This window comes from Nycticebus coucang, chromosome 9, assembly GCF_027406575.1.
Source record: "Nycticebus coucang isolate mNycCou1 chromosome 9, mNycCou1.pri, whole genome shotgun sequence".
NCBI classification, from domain to species: Eukaryota; Metazoa; Chordata; class Mammalia; order Primates; family Lorisidae; genus Nycticebus; species Nycticebus coucang.
In genome coordinates, this window is record NC_069788.1 from 129,560,966 (window position 1) to 129,583,263 (window position 22,298).

At 34.4% G+C, this 22,298-nt stretch overlaps 1 protein-coding gene across 1 annotated transcript in view; it reads left to right on the forward strand.

The window, feature by feature from the left end:
- PCNX4 (pecanex 4) overlaps nucleotides 1-21,178 on the forward strand; it is a 47,414-nt gene extending 26,236 nt beyond the window's left edge. The window contains exons 3-11 of the mRNA XM_053601941.1: nucleotides 424-603; nucleotides 693-1,204; nucleotides 1,441-1,541; nucleotides 1,662-1,781; nucleotides 6,769-7,132; nucleotides 9,652-9,755; nucleotides 12,586-13,625; nucleotides 14,072-14,258; nucleotides 20,338-21,178. Coding sequence (XP_053457916.1) covers nucleotides 424-603; nucleotides 693-1,204; nucleotides 1,441-1,541; nucleotides 1,662-1,781; nucleotides 6,769-7,132; nucleotides 9,652-9,755; nucleotides 12,586-13,625; nucleotides 14,072-14,258; nucleotides 20,338-20,589 — 2,860 coding nt within the window. The 3' untranslated portion in view covers nucleotides 20,590-21,178. The remainder of the gene's footprint in view (nucleotides 1-423; nucleotides 604-692; nucleotides 1,205-1,440; nucleotides 1,542-1,661; nucleotides 1,782-6,768; nucleotides 7,133-9,651; nucleotides 9,756-12,585; nucleotides 13,626-14,071; nucleotides 14,259-20,337) is intronic.
- The last annotated feature ends 1,120 nt before the right edge of the window (nucleotides 21,179-22,298 follow it).

Below are 22,298 nucleotides of genomic sequence, written 5' to 3' on the forward strand. Positions count from 1 at the left end.
GAATTTCAGATTACAAAATTTTACAGTTTTTAAGAATCATTGTCTAACTTTACCAATATAGTTTAGACATTTAGGGGAGAAATGTTTTTGCTCTGGCCTTAGTTCAGTTTTACACATCCCTGTGTTCAATTTCTTACTACTCAGTGATGTCTTTTAATTACTTCCTCCTTTGCATGTATGAATTCACGTATTCTCTGAATGTGAAGCTTGCACACAATTGAGTAGGGGTAATTCCTGGTATAAGGGGAAGGACAGTGGTCACAATTTATATGTGTTGATCATTTATTAAATAGGACTGGGCCCTTTCTGTGTTTCCTTGTTTTGTTTTGGGGTGTGTGTTATTCTTCATTGTTTTGCTTTTCTAGAAAGATCCTTTTCTATATATTATTTTGTATGATTTAAATGTTTTCTTTTTCCTTATAGGTTTATGGTAAATATACCCGCTTTAGAACAGATGAATCAGATTTTACACGTCTTGTTTATATTTTTACCCTTTCTGTGGGCAGGTGGGACTCTGCCCCCACCTGATGCACTTTTCTTATGGGCAATGGAGCAAGTTTTAGAGTTTGGCCTTGGAGGCTCACCTATGTCAACCCACCTACGGTAATTATTTAAAAATATTGATTTAATATGTAACTTATTGTTAAAGAACATTTTTAAAGTAAATATTTTTTTCTCCTTTTCCTCTGCAGGTTATTGGTGATGTTCATCATTTCTGCTGGGACAGCTGTAACTTCATATTTCATTCCTAGCACCACTGGTGTGGTTCTTTTCATGACTGGAGTTGGTTTCTTACTAAGTCTTAACCTAACTGACGCGGCTTTTGTCTTCAAACGCAGTATGACTAGACACAAAGTTAGAGCCAAACCTAAGGCTTTACCCAGTTCAGAAAAACTGTTTATGCAGAAGGAATGCCTGTTCTACATCATGGTATTGATCTTGGCTCTCTTAGAAACTAGTTTGCTTAATCACTTTGCTGGTTTCTCACAGATTTCCAGAAGCAATTTCCAGGTTATTTTTGGCTATATTTTGATGACTTTACTTATAATAGTTTGGATACTTAGAGAAATTCAAAGTGTGTATATCTTTGGAATTTTCCGAAACCCTTTCTATCCAAAGGATGTGCAAGCTGTGACTGTGTTCTTAAAGAAACAAAAAAGGCTCCTGAAGATTGGTGTTGCCAGGAACATTTTGGTGACTCTAGGTAGGAAGATAAAATCTATTAAACTTGTCAACAATATCTATGAAGCATTCAAAAATATTATGGGATTCCAGTATTTGTGTAATACTTCATTCACATAAGTGTTTTTTCTTTTGGTTTTTATTAGTTTTATTAGTTAATTAAATGTGCTCAAAATAAATATTTGCCAAATAAAATTTATTGGAAGGGATTACTTTACCTTAATTAAATTTGTCTCCTTTTTTGTTTGTCTGTTTTAGTGTCACCTTTTGCTATGATAGCGTTTCTTTCATTGGACAGTTCCTTACAAGGGCTCCACTCTGTGTCTGTCTCTATTGGATTCACAAGAGCTTTTAGAATGGTAATCCTAATATGTATTTAATAGTATCTTTCTTTTGCTAAATTTAGTTGTGATTTTGTTTAGCAGTTTGCTTAAATTATCAAATTCTGCCTAATAAAGGGGAATATTTGTATACTGCAGGTATGGCAGAATACAGAGAATGCTTTACTGGAGATAGTCATTGTGTCAGGAGTGCACTTGATCTCTAGTGCAGACCTGTGGTGGAACAGAAGCCTGGATACTGGAATCAGACTCTTATTGGTAAATGTGCTTTTTAAAAACTTATGGAGATAACATTTCACATACTATAAAATTGTGTCCATTTAAAGTACACCATTTAGTGGGATTTATTCAGAATTTTTCAGCCATCACATTCCAATTTTAGAACATTTTCAACATCCCCAAAAGAAACCTGTATACCTTAATAGTTATTCCTCACTCTTCTTCCCCATCCCACCTGCCACCCAGTGAAGTCCCAGCAAGCATTAATCTATTGTCTCTATGTATTTGCCTATTCTAGACATTTCACATGAATGGAATTAGGCAGTATGTGGTCTTTTGCATCTATCTTCCTTCATTAATATGTTTTTAAGGTTCATCCATCTTGTAGCATATATCAGTACAGTCATGTGCTGTGAAATAATGTTCCAGTCAATGAGACCACCACATACACAACGGTGGTCTCATGAGATAATAAATTCTATCCCCTAGTGATGTAGCCCTCATAGGATCATGCATTACTCACATGTATCTGGTGATACGCATGTAAATGTACTTACTATACTGCCAGTCATATAAAAGTATAGCATATGCAGTTGTTTATAGTACATAAGATTTCATAATGATAATACTTGACTGTGTTACTGCTTTATGTATTTTCTGTACCATACTTTTCGTTTTTATTTTAGAGTATACTTCTTCTTATTAAAAAAAAAACAGTTAACTGTTAAATAGCTTCAAGCAGGTCCTTCAAGAGGTGTTCCAGAAGAAGGAGTTGTGATATAGGAGATACTAATTTTAGGAGTACTGTCCCTGAAGACCTTCCAATGGGACAAGATGTGCAGGTGGAAGATAGTGATACTAATGATCGTGTGCAGGCCAAGGCTAATGTGTGTTTGTGTCTCAGTTTTTAACAAAAAGTTAAAAGAATAAACATTTTTAAAGTTACAAAACTTGTAAGGATGTAAAGAAACAAATTTTTGTGCACCTGTACAGTGTGTTTACATTTTAAGCTAAGTGTCATTACAAAAAAGTCAAAAAAATTTTTTTAAATGAGAAGGTTTGAAGAGTAAAAAAGTTACAGTAGTGTAAGTTAATTATTGAAGAAAGAAAAGTCATTTTTATAAATTTGGTGTAGTCTAAGTGTACAGGATTCATGAAGTCTGCAGTAGTGCACAGTAATGTCCTAGGTCTTCACATTGTTGTTCATTCGTCATTCCCTTAGTAACTTACCCAGAGCAACTTACAATCCTGAAAGCTCTATTCACAGTAAATGCCATATTCAAATGTGGCGTTCTTTATATTTTATATATTTTTTGTACCTTGTCTGCGTCTAGATTTGTTTATAGACATAAATACTTACTGTTTTGTTACAGTTGCCTACATTGTTCAGTACAGTAGCATGCTATATAGATTTGTATCCTAGGAGGAATGGACTATACCCATATGGCCTAGGTGTGTAGCAGGCTATACTGTCTAGGTTTGTTTAAGTATGCTCTTTGATGTTTACACAATGATAACATTGCCTAATGAGGCATTTCTCAGAACATATTTCCATCATTAAGTGATGCATGACTGTACTTGATTCTTTTTTATTGCCAAATATCTCATTTTATAGGTACATAGTTTCCACATGAACTTAATTTATTTCTCAGATGATAAATATGTATGTTGTTTCTCTCCTTGACTATTAAGAAGATATCTTTGTGAACATTTGAATACACATTTAGGTATGATGATAATGTTTTCATTTCCCTTGGGTCTATATAACTAGGGCTGGAATTTCTGGTCATATAGGACATCCATATTTAGGGCTTCAAAGTGCTCCAAAACTGTTTTCCAAAGTGGCTGCACCATTTTACATTCTCAGCAGCAGCATATGAGGATTCCAGTTTTTCCACATCTTTGTTAGATTTATTATCTAATGTTTTCATTATGGCCCTACTAGTGGGTGTGACCTACCACTTCATTGTGATTTTGATTTGCATTTCTCTGCTTAGTAATGGTGCATCTTCATGCATATGTGGACCATTTGTTTTTTTTTTTTTTTTTTTTTTTTTTTTTTTGGAAAAATGTCTGTTCAAATTTTTGCCCATTTTATTTTGGGTTATATGCCTTTTTATTGTTGAGTTGTGAAAGTTTTTTAGAGAGAATCTCACTTTGTTGCCCTCAGTAGGCAAGTATAGAGTACTATGGCATCATAGCTCACAGCAACCTCAAACTCTTGGGCTCAAGTGATCCTCCTGCCTCAGCCTCCCAAGTAGCTGGGATTATAGGTGCCCACCACAACACCCAACTAGTTTTAGAGACAGGTTCTTGCTCTTGCTCAGGCTGGTCTTGAACTCCTGAGCTCAAGCAATCCACCTGCCTTGGCCTCCCAGAGTGCTAGAATTACAGGTGAGTGTTGTGAGAATTTTCATATTCTAGATATAAGTCCCTTGATAGACATATGATATTCACAAAATTTCTCCTATTCTGTAGGTTGTCTTTTTCTTTCTTGATAATGTCCTTTGAAACATAAAGGTGTTTGACTTCAATGAAGTTTAATTTATCTTTTTTTTTGGTCACTTGTGTTTTTGGTGTCATATCTGACAAATAACTATTTACTGTGTTTTCTTCTACAAGTTTTATAGTTTTAGCTCTTACATGGGGGTCTGTGGTCTGCCTTGAGTTAACTTTGTATATGACATGAGGTAAGGTTCCATATTTATTCTTTGGGATATAAAGGTACAGTTTTCTTAGCACCATTTACTGAAAAGAATGTTCTGCCCTGGTGACATTTCTTGGCACTTGTGTCAAAAATTAAATGACCAGAAATGTTAATGTTTGTTTATACATGATTATGAGTTCTCTTTTATTCATTTGTGCGTGTATCTTTATGCCACTGCCATACTGTTTTGGTTACTATAGCTTTGTAGTAGGTTGTGAAGTAAGGAAGTGTGAATCCTCCAACTCTGTCCTTCTTTTTCAAAAATGTTTTGATTCTTCTAGGACCCTGCATTGCCCCATAAGTATTAGTTTGAGCTTGTCAGTTTATGCAAAAAAAAAAAAAAAGGCCTCTGGGACTTTAATAGGTATACCTCTAATCTGTAGATCAGTTTGGGAAATATTGCTATCTTAAAAATCCAATCCATGAATGTGAGATGTCTTTTCATTTATTTATTTATTTTTGTTTGGCAGGCCCAGGCCAGGTTTAAACCCACCAACCCCGGTGCACAGGACTGTGCTACAGGCACCCAACCGTCTTTTCATTTATTTAAATCTTTAATTTATTTCAACAATGTTTTGTTTTTTTCAGTGTACAAATCTTATACTTCCTTTATTAAATTATTCCCAAATGTTTTATTCTTTTTGATTTTATAGGTGGAGTTGTCTTTTTAGTTTCATGTTTTGGCTTATTTATTGCTAGAGTATATATTTTTTTATATTAATATGGTATCCTGAAACCTCACTGAACTCATTTATTTGTTCTAACAGATTCTATTAGATAGATTAGTGGATTGTTGGGATGTTCTGTATATTAAGATCATGTCATCTGAAAATAAGAGATAGTTTTACTTCTTTCTGTCCATTCTGTATGCCTTTCATTTCTTTTTCTTGCCTAATTGCAATGGCAAGAACTGTAGTATAATGTTGAATGGAAGTGGTGAGAGGGACATCTTATGAGCAAAGCATTCAATCTTTCTCTGTTAAATATGTCAGTCTTTTTACCATTAAGTGTGGTATCAGCTAAGGATTTTTTGTGTATGCTTTTACCAGGTTGAGGAAGTTTCCTTTATTAGTTAATTGTTTTTGTCATGAGGGGTATTGGATTTGTCATATGCGTTTTCTGTGTCTATTAAAATCATGTAGTTTTGTGGAATACTATTCATCCATAAGAAAAGATGGACACTTTACATCTGTTTTGTTCACCTGGATTGAGTTGAAACATATTCTTCTTAGTAAATTTTCTCAAGAATCGAAAAAATATATCCATTGCACTCAATACTAATATGAAACAAATATATAAACAATTACCCACGTGAATGATAAAATACAAATATAGTCTAGCAAGGGGAAGGGGAGAAGAGGGAGAAAGGGGAAGGGCGATTGGTTGGAGGAGGGAGGGCGATTGGCAGGATCTCACCTAATGTGCATAATGAGAAGGTATTCAGCTCAACTAGAACTTGAACTTTACCTTGGAGATGAAAACAAGGTAACCTAAAAATTTGTACCCTCATTTTAATTTGAAATTGAAAAAAAATCATGTAGTTTTGGTCCTTTAATGTATTAGCATATTAATATGTTGTTTGACTTTTTATTAAACCAACCTCGTTTTCCTGGAATAAATCCCACTTGGTCGTGGTATTTAACCCTTTTTATTTGTTTCAGAATTTGGTTGGCTAGTATTTTGTCTGTCTATATTCATAAAATGTGTGTGTGTTTCTTTCTTTATGATGTCATTGTCTGGTTTAGGTATCCGGGTAGGGCCAATACTATAAAATGAGTTACAAAGTATTCCATACTCTTCTATTTTCTGGAAGAGTTGGTGGAGGATTGGTATTGATTATTCTTAAATGTTTTGTACTGTTCAATGTATATCTTAATGCTTTATAATTTGTAGTATTTCAAAGTCCTAAAGCCATCTGAGCCTCAGCTTTTCTTTGTGGGTAGTTTTTGAGTTACAAATTTAATCTCTTGTTACAGGTTTATTCAAATTTTTTATTTCTTCTTGAGTTGGTTTCAGTAATGTATGCCTTTCTAGGAACTTGTTAGTTTCATCTACATCTAATTTGTTGTCATGTAGTTTCAGCCTTAAGGGTTAGTACACTATCAGTTCTCCTTAGTGTGACTTTTTCTTTTTTTAAGAAATCCCAGACTTTCAAATGTGGTCTTATTTATTGTGAGGTTGGAGAAAATTGTAACAAAGAATATAAGGGCTTTTTCCTTGAAAATACTAGAATAATAAAATTAGTAGTTTTTCTTATATGATCTTGAGAATGTGTGAAGTCTTTAAGAATAAATAAAATCCATTTTTACATCTCTGCAGGTTGGTATCATACGTGATCGTTTGACCCAATTCATCTCTAAATTGCAATTTGCAGTGACTTTACTTTTGACATCATGGACAGAGAAAAAACAACGTCGAAAAGGAACTACTACTATATGCACACTCAACATTGTCTTTTCTCCATTTGTGCTGGCCCTCATAGTTTTATCTGCACTACTCTCTTCTCCCTTACTACCCCTCTTCACCCTTCCTGTGTTCTTGGTGGGGTTTCCCCGGCCTGTTCAGAGTTGGCCAGGAGCAGTGGGCGCTGCCGCCTGTGTGTGTGCAGACACCGTGTACTACTATCAGATGATCCCTAGGCTGACTGCTGCCCTGCATGCTGCAATGGCAGCTGGAAGTTTAGGTAAGTAAAATGGGTTGTGCTTAAGAAATCCTCACTAATGTATTTCAAGTAGAAAAACAAAAACACACATACTGTCTTTTCAGCCAATCATAAAACAGCATAACAATCATAACACTTTGATGTATAGACTAAGAAAGACGATAAGTAGGAAATAGAAATATATCTCCCGTTCCTTGTTTTAAGGTAAATAAAGTTATAAAAGTACTAAGGAAAAATTTCATTCAGGTGACTTGACAACTTTTTAAATGCATTTTCTTGAATAAAGTCAGATTATAGTCCCGCCATTGAAACATGAAAACACCTTTCCCCCAAGATTTCCATGAATTTGTAATGAGTTCATAGCAAGTAGATCTATAATGAGTAAAAACTAGATTTACAAAATATCAAATTGGAAGAGTGTATGAAAGTTTTGTTCCTATCTCAGTAGTTACTGTATAGAGAGTTAACCAGTCTGTTAAGGTTAAGGTTGCTGGGCAAGATAACTTAAAACTTTGGTCAGAAATCCCTAGGGGAGCCTCGCAGAGGGAGGTGCGATGCAAATATTAACAAGAAGGCAGATTTTTGAAGGGAATGAACTAATTTTATGAGTTTTGATGTTTTTATTGCATACTGTCAAATTTCAACTGGTATTGTACTTCTCATGGTTGATTTTAGATAAGCACAAGCTGATGACAGTAGTGTGTCAGCTCCTACTATGTGCTTCACCGTGAAACTAATTTTGGAAAATGGCAGATGATTTCCAGGCAAACTGATTCTAGACATGGTAGCAATTTAAGATTATAATTTTAATAAAATGCTTTCTTGGGTTGAACTTTAATAATTACCTATATTATGTGAGCTAATTTAGGGAAAAAAATTTATAGTGAAAATTTTTCTTTCTTGAAGGAAATATTCTATGCTTTTAGTAATTTTATCTAGTTCTAATCAATTTTCATCATATAGTACTGTACTCCTTTTTTAAAAACACCTGTGCAGTTAAACTCATATCAGGAAATGGTAATAAGATAAAAATTATATGTTATCAAATCAGTTGTACACAACCAGTACATTTGTTGTGAAGTATTTTCTGGTGGAGGAAAAGAGGTAACATTTCATTTGCATTCACTACTAACTTTGGCCAGGCAATAGGGAATAAGAACTTTCAAACCCTACTGAAAGGGAATATAAAGTCATACAACCACCTTGACAAAGTAAAGATGTACGTGGCTCTGGAATTTCAGTTTTCAATTCTATGATCCAGTGATTCCAATTCGAGAAAAACTCTAGTATGTGTTTTGATGGTCCTAAAGACCACCCACAGGTTTGATGATTCCCTGGGAGGACTCACAGTTTAGATTTATTATAGCAAAAGAATGCAGAGCAAAATCAGGAAAGGGAAAAGTCACTCGGGGTAAAGAATCCAGGCACAAGCTTCCAGGAGTCCTATCCCAGTGGAATCACACAGAGCATACTCAGTTCTCCAACATCAGGTTGTGACATGTGTGATATGTTAACTGTCAGAGAAGCTCATTTGAGACTGTCTGTCCGAGGATTTTTTTATGAGCCAGTCATGTCGGCACCCCACTGCCTATCACATGCCAATATTCTAGTCTCCCAAAAAAAAAACACATGCTCATATACTGTGTAATGTTTGCACAGACACAATGAGAGACTCTTAGCGGTTAGGGTGGTTCCCACATGTCCCCCAAAACAGTCTTTTATGCAAGTCTCTCAAAAAACAGCAGTCCATCCTACTATGTTAACTCTCTTCTGTATCACATGCCGTACGTGCAGGCTTGTGCAAAGGTAATGTCTGTAGCATTATTTATGATAGTGAAACCCGGAACATCTGAAATGTTTTCAACCAGGAAATAAATACTCAATTTCAACTATATTTATACAGTGAATTCTTGACAGCAGTTACAAAGAATGAACTTAGCTTTTTGCAGTAGATATGACCATTGTGTAGACAGAAAGACTATAGTATTGAAAGAGAAACTAAGTTTTAAAAGTATCTGACACTGTGATAGTATTTTATGTAAATCTTAAAACCATAAAACACATATATGTATATAAAAAATCCAATTTTGTATATAATTAATGTGAAATTGGCATTTATATAGTTAATACTTTTCCTAATATGTTTAACATGTATTTCAGATTTTATTCTGTACAAGTTTTTAATTTGTTTTTCTGGAAGCACATTCTTGAATTTTCATGTATTATCACCTGTAGATGTCTCTTCTAACTGCCTTTTAAAATACTTAATTCAGTGCCTCTTGCTGTTCAATGAATAGTTTTTCTGTTCTTGACCTAACAAGAGGATAGAAGGAGTCATGAATCAATTCTAGTTGTGTTATCATTTTTGAAGATTCACATGGCAAAATTAAACTTGAAAAATTATTTTCTGGGTGGCGCCTGTGGCTCAAGGAGTAGGGCGCCGGTCCCATATGCCAGAGGTGGCGGGTTCAAACCTAGCCCCAGCCAAAATCCAAAAAAAAAGAAAAATTATTTTCTTTTTGTTTCTTAATTTGTTACAGGCCTTCTCTCACCTGGGTCTCATTACTTGGGACGTTTTCAGGATCGTTTAATATGGATAATGATTCTAGAACGTGGCTATACTTACTGCTGTATTAACATCAAGGTCAGTGTGCATTGAAACCTCTCTAGTATTTTTATAATACAATAAAATGTTAACCTGTTACACCTGAAACACTTAATAGCTTTTTAAAAGTGTATTTCAGTAAGTGCATAGTGATAAGTAGAGTTATGTTGGTTATATAGTAGAGCATGGTAACCAGATATATTCTCTTCTTTCCCTCTAGTCTTTTATCCCTATCTCAAAAGTGTGAATCAGTAATTTTCTTTTTTTGTTTTTTGAGACAAGGTCTTGCTCTTTTGTATGGTACAGTAGTAAAATACCATATGTAATAGCTCACAGCAGCCTTGAACTTCTGGGTTCAAGCCAATCCTTCTGTCTCAGCTTCTCAAAGTGTTGATTCCAGGCATGAGCACCATGCCTTCCCGAATCAGTATTATTTTTTAACACCTATATGAAATAAACATTCTCAATAAAAACTGTCTCTGACCCTCTTGCTCCTACTGGCTATACACCATTTCTCTCCTTCTCTAAAGAGCAAAATGCCTGATTAGAGGTGGTTATTATCATATCTCCAATTTTATTTCTCCCATTCTATCTTAAACTTCAGTTTTTGACTCCACCAAAACTGCTCTTGGTAAGGTTACCATGACTGCCACATTGTTAAATCCAGTGATCAGTTCTCAGACCCACTCTTATTTGACCTATCAGCAGCATTTGACACAGTTGATGTCTTCACTTGTCATTCTTTGACGTTTTATCATTAGAGTGCCCCAAAGCCTAGTAGTCCTTGGTAAGAACTCTACCCTTCTGGTTGCTCAGGCCAAGAATACTTGAGTCCTATTTGACATCTTTTTTGTTGATATACACCACATCCAGTCTAACAAGAAATCCTGTTGGTCCACCTGTTAATCCTATTCTGTATCCCATCATTTTTTGCCACCCTGGTCTCAGCCATCTTCATCCTCATCTGGGTAAGTGCTTTAGTCCTAATTGGTCTCCCTGTCTCCACATGTGCCCCCTATACTCCATTGTCAGTCAGAATGATATTTAAAATCTATATTAGACTGTATTACTTTTCTACTCAAAACCCTATAGTGGGTCTCTTAAAAGGCCCTAAATGGTCAGGCTCCCTATTCCTTTCTGGCCTACTCTTTTACTTCAACTGTCACTCTATTCTAGGCTACTGGCTATTCCCTCTGCCTGGAACTCTCTTCCTTTGGGTATCCATATAGCTAACTTGCTCACCACCTATGAGTCTTTGCGAAAATGTCACCTTTGTAATGAGGTCACCTATGGCCATCATTTTTAAAATTAGACTCCCACTCTTGTCCCAGCAATCTCAGTTCCCCCTTACCTTGCTTTACTGTACCTTTAGTTTTATCATTGATTGCCCATATCCCTCACTCTCTTAATATAAATGTCACAAGCAACAGGATCTCTTTTTTTCAGTCAGAATTATTTCCTCAGTCCCGAGGAATAGTGCTTGGCATAGAATAGGCCTTTAACAAATATTTGTTGAATGAGTAGTGAATGAACGAATTTTTTGTTTTGGTACAGATTGAATAAAATTCTGGTGACGAAAAATGTGTCCTTTTAGTCCAGTGGTTCTCAAAATGCAATCCCCAGACTAATATTATTACTATCTCCTAGAAACTTGTTAAAATTCTTGAGCCCCACCCTGGACCTTTATCAGAAATTCTGGGAGTGGGCCCAGCAATCTGTAGTTTCACATGATTCTGACCCCTTCTGCTCTCATCTAACCATTACGAGTATGAGACGTATGAGAATTACTAAGGACATTTTGGTAACTTTATTTTATTCTATTTAAAAAATGGTATGGTTTAATAATAACCTAATAATGTAGACCTTTTTATTGGTCTTTTGTGCTCTGTGACATATGTGGTTTAAAAATACACTTTTTTTGATGGCTTTTTTTTTTTTAAACAAGATTGATGTAACACTTTAAAGTTTACAAAACTTAGTCTAATCTTCCTAACCCTATGTGCTGGATTATTTTTCTTTGAAAGAGAGAAAAAGGAATTGCAGAGGGTAGATGACCTACTAAAGGTATGTGCCAGTACCTGGTAGAAACACTCCTTAAAAATATGTTCTGAATGTACAGATAGTCTTATAAAAATATATAAATAAATAGCAGTCATCTAGACAACAGTGACCTGGTACATTCTCTTCAAGTTATTCTTTTTGAGGAGGTACTCAAAATGTGCTTAAAGAGTCATAGAAGAACCTATTTATAATATTTATTCAACATATATTTGTTGCATACCCTGTGTGTGCCAGGTACTGGCGTAGACATTGGGCATATTGTAGTAAACAAGAAAAAAATGCTTTATTGAGTTTATATTGTAATTGGAGGGCACAGACTAGAATCAAATAAATCTGTACTATTATGTTACCATAAAAATATTAGAACAGAATGACAAATTGTGCATCTTCATACAATAGAATAATGCTATTAGTCTCAGATAAAGTTGGGTGGGAAGGATACATAACATAGTGCGTTAATTCCAATTTTGCTTTTTTATTACAAAAAATTATAATTCAAAAGATTTTAATACGTGCTTCAGCCTTGACTATAAATGTAGTCTTTTAAAATTATGTTCATACTTCATAAATGTTTGCCCAATTTCTAGTAAAGTCTATTCTGTGTTTTAAAATAGTGTTATTTTTGATCTCTTTATCCAGTATCAGATGTGTTAAGTGCCATTAAGTTTAAGTTAGGGTGTAGCTCTTGAGTGAAAGAAATTTTTTTGTCATTTTCTATTCTTTTTAGGATGAGAGTCTATAAAAGACTAATTCGTATACTCTGTGATAACAAATGATTATAAACTCAAGTACTGTATTTTATCTTCAGGGGTTAGAATTGCAAGAAACATCCTGTCATACTGCAGAAGCTCATAGAGTTGATGAAGTTTTTGAGAGTGCCTTTGAACAAGAAGAATACACAAGAATATGTTCCTTTAATGAACACTTTGGAAATATCTTGACACCCTATACTGTTTTGCCTGTGAAACTATATTCTGATGCCAGGAATGTTCTATCTGGCATAATTGATTCTCATGAAAACTTAATAGAATTTAAAGGTGACCTTGTTAAAGTACTTGTGTGGATACTCGTTCAGTATTGCTCCAAAAGGCCTACCATGCAGGAGAATGTTCACAAAACTGAAAATGAAGGGAAAGTACCTTTAACAATATTGCCTGCTTTGACCACTTCACCTCATCCTCAATCCCTGGAAGATTTAGAGAGTTTACATTCAGAAAGTTTTGATGACTGGTCTGAAGATAGTATTTTTGATGATAAGCCAACTATCAAAAAAGAAAAAGAAGAAAAAGATCAATTGAAAGATTTTCCATGTACAAATCTGCCTATTCCAGGATCAGTAGTAGAATCACAGCAAGTTGATCATTGCACAGGCACAGTTCCTGAACATAGTTCCTACAAGGCAGTTAAACTAGGATACCCTGCTGTTGACAAAGGAAAACAAGGAGACATGGCATATATTCCTCTCATGGAGTTCAGCTGTTCACATTCTCACTTATTAAGCTTACCTAAAGAGTGGAGGTCTACCTGTATGCCTAACTCCAAATTGAAGGAGATGAGCTCATTATTTCCAGAAGACTGGTACCAATTTGTTTTAAGGCAGTTGGAATGTTTTCAGTCAACAGAAAAGGCCTCAAATGTACTAGAAGAAATTACAAAGGACAAAACTTTAAGAGATTTTTATGTTCATACCATAATGACTTGTTATTTTAGTTTACTTGGAATAGACAATATGACGCCTAGTCCTGGTCTTATATTAAGTGTTTACAGTGGTGTTTTACCTTGGTCTATTACCTTGGATTGGCTCACAGAAAAACCAGAACTGTTCCAGCTAGCACTAAAAGCATTCAGGTAACTCATTTTGATTATGTATAAGTTGTAAAATTGGCAGGAAAATGTTGATTTTTTTTTTTAATCACCTAGAACATGGTTCTCAACCTTCCTAATGCCACGGCCCTTTAATACAGTTCCTGTGGGTCACAACCCACAGGTTGAGAACCGCTGACCTAGGAGAAGGTAGCCCTTCATTTCTAATGTTTTTTACATTACTTTCTTAAAAATGAAAAGAAGTGCTGAGTATGTATTGAGATTATATTAGGAGTACACTTGTTTATATGTAGAACCTGTTTTTCATGGGGCTTACTGGATTTCCCCACTGTAACTTCATCGTTCCCCTCGGCATTTTACCGGAATTATGTATACTTTTGTTAAAAATTATTTGTGTTAAAAATTTATTGAACAAAGTCTGTTTCATCTGTAAAGCTGATAAAAAAATTCTTTGGTTCTCCATTTTATAGATATACTCTGAAACTTATGATTGATAAAGCAAGTTTAGGTCCAATAGAAGACTTTAAAGAGCTGATTAACTGCCTTGAAAAATATGAAAGTGACTGGTACATTGGTTTGGTATCTGAGGAAAAGTGGAATGAAGCAGTTTTACAAGAAAAACCATACTTGTTTTCTCTGGGGTATGATCCTACTATGGTAAGGTTAAAAATGTATTTATCATTTTCACATACCAACCTTAAAGAATAGAAATAAGTTATGAAGTATTTGAACTAAGTGATAAATCATATAACATTCTAGTTGATATATTAATTATAGTTAAGGCATTATTTTATAATTACGACTTTATGGCCAAGATAGTCCAACTCCAGACTAGCTTTTTACATTTTGTTTTTTACTTTAACATTTACTTTTGCCAAGTGAGTAGGAGTCAATTAAAACTATTGTGTAGCCATTGTACAATAACTGACCTATAAGAAACCCATGCCTGTGTAATTTGCTATATAGCATATTTGACTAAATGGATTGTATTCCTATGCCCAATTTAAGTGTATGAACTGTGATGTATGTGAATTATGATTTTGGATTTGATTCCTAGAAGAGAAATTAATTTGTAAGTGCTAAAGTATTTCTTTTGCTGACATCTGTACTTTATTAAAGCAAACATAACCTGTGACAATCTAAAGAGAAACTTCACATAGGTGATGACATTTCTAAAGATTTAGTACTTATTCTTATTTTACTGAAAATGTCAGCCAGGTGTACGATATGAAAGATTCAATGTTACAAGCCTATTGTGGGTTCTAGGTCTGTTTGACATTACAGTTTGAAAAACTCTACAAATGTACTCCCCAACAAAAGTGATGAAAATTATTATTTTAAAAAAGTTTGTCAACAACATATGCTCGCTTCATGTGTTAGTGTCATATTTTGGTAATTCTTGCAATATTTCAAAACTTTTCATTATTTATCACTTATGGTTATCTGTGCTCAGCAATCTTTGATGTTGGTATTGTAATTGTTTTGGGGTACCACAAATTGTGTCCATATAAATGGAAAACTTAACTGATAAAAATAAACCAAAAAAACTTTTTTAAAAATAAAAAGTAGTCATTTAAACTTTAGAAATGGTCTTAAAGGCATACAGCAAATCAAACATTTATTCAAAAAAATCTACTAAAACCCAGAAGAACAAAAAGAGACTGCAATATTTGAGCCAAGACCCACTCTCTCCTACCTCAGCAAGATGGGAAACTCCAGAGTGGTATAACTAATAACATGAGACTCACTCTTAGTTGGGTCACTGTTTTCTCAGGAAGGACAGGAGTCATCTTGTCCCTCCAGCTACCTGTTGCTTAGGCTAGATTCCAGACATGTAAATGAGAAGTGAGAACTCCCTCTGAACAACTATACTTATGGAATAAAGGCTTTATCTTGGGCATAGTGCCACAGAGAATACTGGGACCCTGATCACCCTTGCCCATTTATAAGGTGGTTCTATGCTGGGAGTGGAGAGCTGAAAAGACTTGAGGCTACTCCTCCCTCACCAAGTAATTATCTCCTAAAGCAGAAGTGTCACTCAGTGAAAAGCATGCTATTATCCCACCTATCAAGTCCAGAACTCTGGCTCAGAGATTTTGCCCAGCTGGAGAATCATATCATTTAAAAAAATCTGTTCTCAAAGGAATGGATTCATTTGCAACAGAATGTGGACACAGCAAAACTTAAGATGCTCTCAAAAACCATGGAAGGTGTCGCAAAAAGTAATTACAAGGAGATTGGGCCACTCATTGGAGACATAACCTAAACTATAAACTGGCTAGATTAACAGAGAAAACAAGGGGAAAAAAATAGCAGAAAAGTACATTTCAGAAGTCAGAACAAATCTCAAAGATTGACTTCAAAAGCTATTCCTTTGGGGCGGTGCTTGTGGCTCAAAGGAGTAGGGCGCTGGCCCCATATACCGGAGGTGGCGGGTTCAAACCCAGCCCCGGCCAAAAACTACAAAAAAAAAGCTATTCCTTTGAAGGAGCCCCAATGTATTATTATTATTTTTTAATTTTTGTTGTTGTTGCAGTTTGGCCAGGGCCCTGTTCAAACCTGCCACCCTCGGTATTTTTTATTTATTTTTTTGTTGTTGCAGTTTGGCTGGGGCCGGGTTCAAACCTGCCATCCTGGTTCAGTGAGTGCCTGTACTCACTGAGCCACAGGCACCACCCAAGGAGCCCAAATTTATGCCCCAGGCCATTGTTGAAAACATAGAGCCATATTTTTCAACCTTGTTTATCTCACACTACACTTGAACCTATAGTTAAACTTTTGAGCACACTTAAATTACATTGATTAAAAAAAAAAGTAAAGAAATACCTACTGTGATTTGAACTTCTTTCAAAAATAATTTCATTAATGATCTTTAAAAATTTTCACAGCACACCTGACATCCTCTCATGGTACACCAGTTGAAAGTCACTAACATAGAACAACCAGCTGACAATCAGTGGAGTTTAACAGCTGGTTGTGGAACATTTAACAGACAAGATAGCCCTGACGAGGTAACGGTGGGCATTCACAGGGCTTAACTCCTTGAAGGGCAATATCTGAGATTTTAAACAGGATAGGGCCTAGGGGGAACACTGGTATTGACTTCACTAAAGTATCCATCCATTTATTTAACAATCAAGCATATAACAATAACAAGCCCTAAGGTAGGGTATGAGGAGAACCAGTACCCACAATTTCTACAGTGTTAGTAAAATCTCCAATTTTCAACAAAGAAAGTACCAGATGTACAGGGAAAAATATAACCACTAGGGTAAAAAGAAGACAACAGAAATTGTCTGTGAGAGTGACCAGACATCAGATTTAACAAAGATTTCAAAGTAGCCAGTATAAATATGTTCAAAGAACTAAATGAAACCATAATTTAAGAAACAAAGGAACATATGATGACAATTTCACATCAAATAGAAAATGTCAATAGAGATAGAAGGTATAAAAAAGAACCAAGTGAAAAATTCACTTAGAGGGGCTCAACAGTCATTTGAACTTGCAGAAGAATGAATCAGTAAATATGTAGATTGTATATCAATAGAGATTATGTAATGCAAATATATAGTGAGAGAGGAAAGAATGAATGAAAAGGAAGAGCCCCAGAGAAATCCAGGACTCCTTTAACAGCACCAGCATACATGGAATGAGTACCAGAAGAAGAGGGGAGAGTGGAAAAGGAGAAAAAAACTCATTTGAAGAAATAAAAGCTGAAAACTTCTCAAATGTATTGAAAACATTTATCTATACATCCCGAAAGTTCAGTGAATTTTCAGTAGGATTAATACAGAGAAATTGACAGGAAAACACATCATAGTAAAAATGCTGAAAGGCAAAGACCCAAGAAGCACTTAGTGCTTCAAAAATGACTTGTAAATTTTCAGGAAACTGAAAAGATTATGGCTGACTAATCGTGCTCCAGAAACAATGGAGCATATAATGACATTTTCAAAATGTGCAAAAAAACAACAAAATGGTTGACCAAAAATTATATATCCAGCAAAGCATTCTTTCAAAAATGAAAACAAAGATATTCCCAGATAAAAAAACCTGAGAGAATTTGTTGCTGCCAGAACCTTAAATGAAATAGCAGACAATAATTTGAATCCACACCAAAAACCAAATAGCACCCCAGTAAAGGTGACTATAATTATAAAAGCAGTATAAATGTATATTTCTTAGGTGATTTGAAATGCAATTGTATAAAACAATATATAATCTATTTTGGGGCCTATAACATATAGTAATGTAATATATTTGCTAATATTTGCACAAAGGAGGCCATTGGTGGCAAAACTGTACTAGAAAAAAAGAAATGACTCCAGATGATAACGTGGATTTATAGGAATAAAGGAAGAGGACCAAAAATTATAAATAAAAAGTTAATTCCAGAGAGCAATAAATACGTACTTGTTCCCTTTTCTTTCAACTTCTTGAAGTCATAAAATTATATAAAGTATTAATAATAATGAATTTGGGGTTTGTAACATTTGTAATGTAACATATGAAACAATAATACCACAAAAGAGAAAAGGGGAATAAAACTTTATAAAGAGTAACGTTTCTATGTCTCATCAGAATTAAGTTGGTATAATTTTGCAGCTGCCTCTGATAAGACAGATGTGATAAGCTTTAGGTTAACCAGTGAGGAACTAAGTGGGGAAAAAAGTGAAAGCCATCATATGAAAGATATGAAAATGCTATGTTACAGAATTGTCACTTAATGCAAAAGAAAGTAAAGGAGAAATAGAAGGATAAAAAAAGACTTTAGACGTAGAAGACAAAAAGGAAAATGATAGACAAAATTCAACTAAATAATAACATTAATTGGGCGTGATTAAATCTAAATAAAAGGCAGAGATTGTCAGACTGGAATTGAAACAAAGATCCAACTATATGCGCTCCATAGAAAACACACTGTGGATTCAAAGACAAAAGAACACTGAAAATAAAAGAATTGAGAAGGATAAATTATGCAATCAGCACCCACAAGAAAGCTGGAGTACCTATATTTTTAACAAAAATAGACTTAAAAGTTACTGGAGATTAAGGATGTTTTATAATGTTAAAAGGATCAGACCATCAAAGATAAAACAGTTCTATATATAGCTAACAACAGAGCAGCAAAATACATGAAGAAAAACCTGACAGAAATAGAGAAATAGACATTTCAACTATAAGAGCTAAAGACTCAATATCCTACTTTAGATCATGCATGGAACAACTAGGCTGATCGACAGTGAAATAGAAGATTTGAACAACACTGTAAACCAGCTATACCAAAGAGACATCTACAGAATACTCCGTGCAACAACACCATACGTATTCTTCTCAAATGCACATGGAACATTCTCCAGGATAAACTATATGCTAGGACATAAAACTTCAATAGATTTAAAAGGATTGACAAAGTATGGCCTTTAACCACAATGAAATGAAATTAGAAATTATTAAAAGAAAATTAGCAAATCCACAGACACATGGAAATTAAACAACATACTCCTAAGTGATAAATGGATCAAAGAAAACAAAGGAGAAATCAGAAAATGCAGTAGCGAGTGACTTCTTACCTGTAGTTTTGCTTTCTACAGTTTCTAATCTCTAGTAACCTTTTTTTTAACCCATAGTCAACTATGGTCCAAAAACATCAAATGGAATATTCCAGAAATAAACAATTTATAAGTTTTACATCCTATGAAAAAAATCGTACACCATGAGCAAGTAGGATGCAAGGTTGGTTTAACATACAAAAATAAATTAACATACTGTCTCAAGAGAATAAAGAAACAAAAAACACATAATCATCTCAATAGAAAAGCCATTTAACAAAATCCAACATTCTTTCATAATAAAGACAGCTAGGAATAGAAAGAAACTTCTTCAATTTGAGCATCTACGAAAATCCCATAGCTAACGTCCCCATGAGGGGATTTATGCTCTTATAAGAAGAGGAAGAGATACCAGTCATAGAGACTACATATATGATTAATTTCATGTGGAATGTCCAGAAAAAGCAAAAGCACAGTAGTTGTTTCAGGCAGGGAGAATGGGAGGATAGGACTGTGGTGGCTAAAGAGTACAAGGATTCTTTTTGAGGGTAATGTTCTAAAATTAACTTTGGTTTAACCAGTTTGATGAAAATATTTCAAATTGTATATAAAACCAGTACATTGTACCCCATGATTGCATTAATGTACACAGCTATGATTTAATAAAAAAATACATAAATAAAATTAACTTTGGTAATAGGTGCACATATCTGAAAATATTCGAAAAACCACTGAAATGTACATATTAAATGACTAAATTGTATGGAATGTGAATTATATCTCAATAAAGCTGTTTATTAAAAAGAGCTTATTGTATGATTCTCCACTGACTAGATTTATGACTTATGCATTGCTGAGGTGAGGGATCAGAGAAGGAAAATAAAGAACAGTAAGTAGATTTTGCTGTTTTGGTGATTAAGCAGAATGGATTTTTTTTTTAATTAAATCATAGCTGTGTACATTAATGGATCATGGGGCACCATACCCTGGTTTCCAGAGAATATTTCTTGTGGTACTTACTCAAAGACCTAAGGAAATAAAGGTGAGTTTTGATTCTGAATTTGAGTTTTTAATCTTGGGAGAAAGTTTTCCTAAATGCAATTATACTTTTCTTTAAGTTTGTAAAATATAAAGGCCTTAATGTAATCTCTTTTATCTCCTCCCCTGTTCTTCTATAAAAGGGAGTTTACACTGGAAGAGTACTTACCCTTCAAGAATTACTGATCTACATTGGAAAGTTAAATGCTGAAGCTGTTAGAGGTCAGTGGGCCAATCTCTCGTGGGAATTGCTTTATGCCACAAACGATGATGAGGAACGTTACAGTATTCAAGCTCATCCACTACTTTTAAGAAACCTTACTATACAAGCAGCAGATCCTCCACTCGGATATCCAATTTATTCTTCAAAACCTCTCCACATACATCTGTATTAGAGCCTATTTTGACTTGTGATATAATGTCATCAAAAGAAGTGTTTATATTTTTCATTGTAGAAAAATTAGCAGTGTGATTCCTGTGACTTAAATGGACTTTTCCCCGACTCCTTCAGATGCCCGAGAAGAGCTAAGCTCTTTAAAGTTGATTCTTTTCGCCATCTTAATGGTTTAAATGACATCTTTGTCTAATGTGAAAGTTAGAACTAGTTGGCCAATATTTGTGCCCTCTGGATTGTAATATGCTTTTGGAAATATGATAAAACATTTGTATAATATTAAACAATGATTTTTAATGCTTTCTTAAATGTGTGGTAAGTGAGTTACCGTACAAAAGTCAACAGCGATGTAATTTTTACATACTTAAAAGATACATACGTCAATGTTTTAATGATAGTGGATCCTATTGAAAGCTAATGTATATATATTTATTTGAAATATAATTAACTTTTATGGTATTTTCAAATGTTGTGCTGTTTTGTTTTAACATTTAACAACAGCTTGAATGTTTTTATGTGGCATTTATTTTCATATACTTAATTCAGACACCTTAAACATTTTTAATGAAATCTTTTCCCTCCTTTCCAAACATGGTTTTGATATATATGAAAGGTACAAGGTTCACCCCATTTATCTTGTGAATACTCAAAGGAAAAGCAAAGTTAGGGTAATAAGTGTGATTACTAGAGGCTATTCCATAAACTTGATTCCTTCTGCATTTCTTTCAACTGAATTTACTGTTTCTAAAGAATGATTACCCTCAAGAACACCAGCTACTACTGGCTTAAGATATAGGAACTAAAGTCAGAAGGTGATGGGAGGAAAATTTTTATAATGTGATCAGATCATTCCATTCCTGCTTGGATGGGGGGATGTAAGGGGGATGAATGATGAATCTCCATCAGTTGGAAGATAAATTTCTTCTGCTCCTTAATTTCCAACTAAATCTTTCGGAGCCCCCTAGATTGGTAATACACTAATGCATTCTCTTTAAAAATGACTGAAATTATTTGAAATGTACCGATTAGATTTTTCTTATCACTCCATTTATTTAGTATGTAGACCATTTCACTCCATTTCACTCTTACGTGTAAGAGGATAACTCTGGGGACTAATTATCAGTTAATGAATCAATGAGATTTGTATGTTAATCCTTTGGGGAAGAGGCAGTGTAGTATACTCACTAAGAAGACAGTTTTATATCTGAGTTCAGATTTCAGGTTTGTGATTTAAATAATTGTGATGTACTAGCTAGACAGTTTTATATCTTTTCTCATGTAGGAAATTTTTCTCATGTCATTAAAAATATGTTCTAATTATCAATTTTTAGTGACTTCATAACATTCCATTGACATACGATTTATTGGACTGTCCTCCCAAATAATGGGAATGTGAAGTTGTTTAGGGATATTCTCTATTATAATATTGTCAAGCCATGCCTTCCCTTAACCTTGCATCCTCCTCAGACTGCTTTCATATTTCATTCACAGCCACGTTTCCTCTTTCATTCACTTATCAAACTATTCCAATCTGGATTCTATCTACTGTTCTTCAAAATTAAAAAAAAGTTATTAAGGTCACTATTGACCTTCTTCATATTGTCAAACCAGCTGGTCACTTTTTTTTTCTTTTTTGAGACAGAGTCTCAATATGTCACCCTCGGTAGAGTGCTGTGGCATCACAGCTCACAGCAACCACTAACTCCTGGG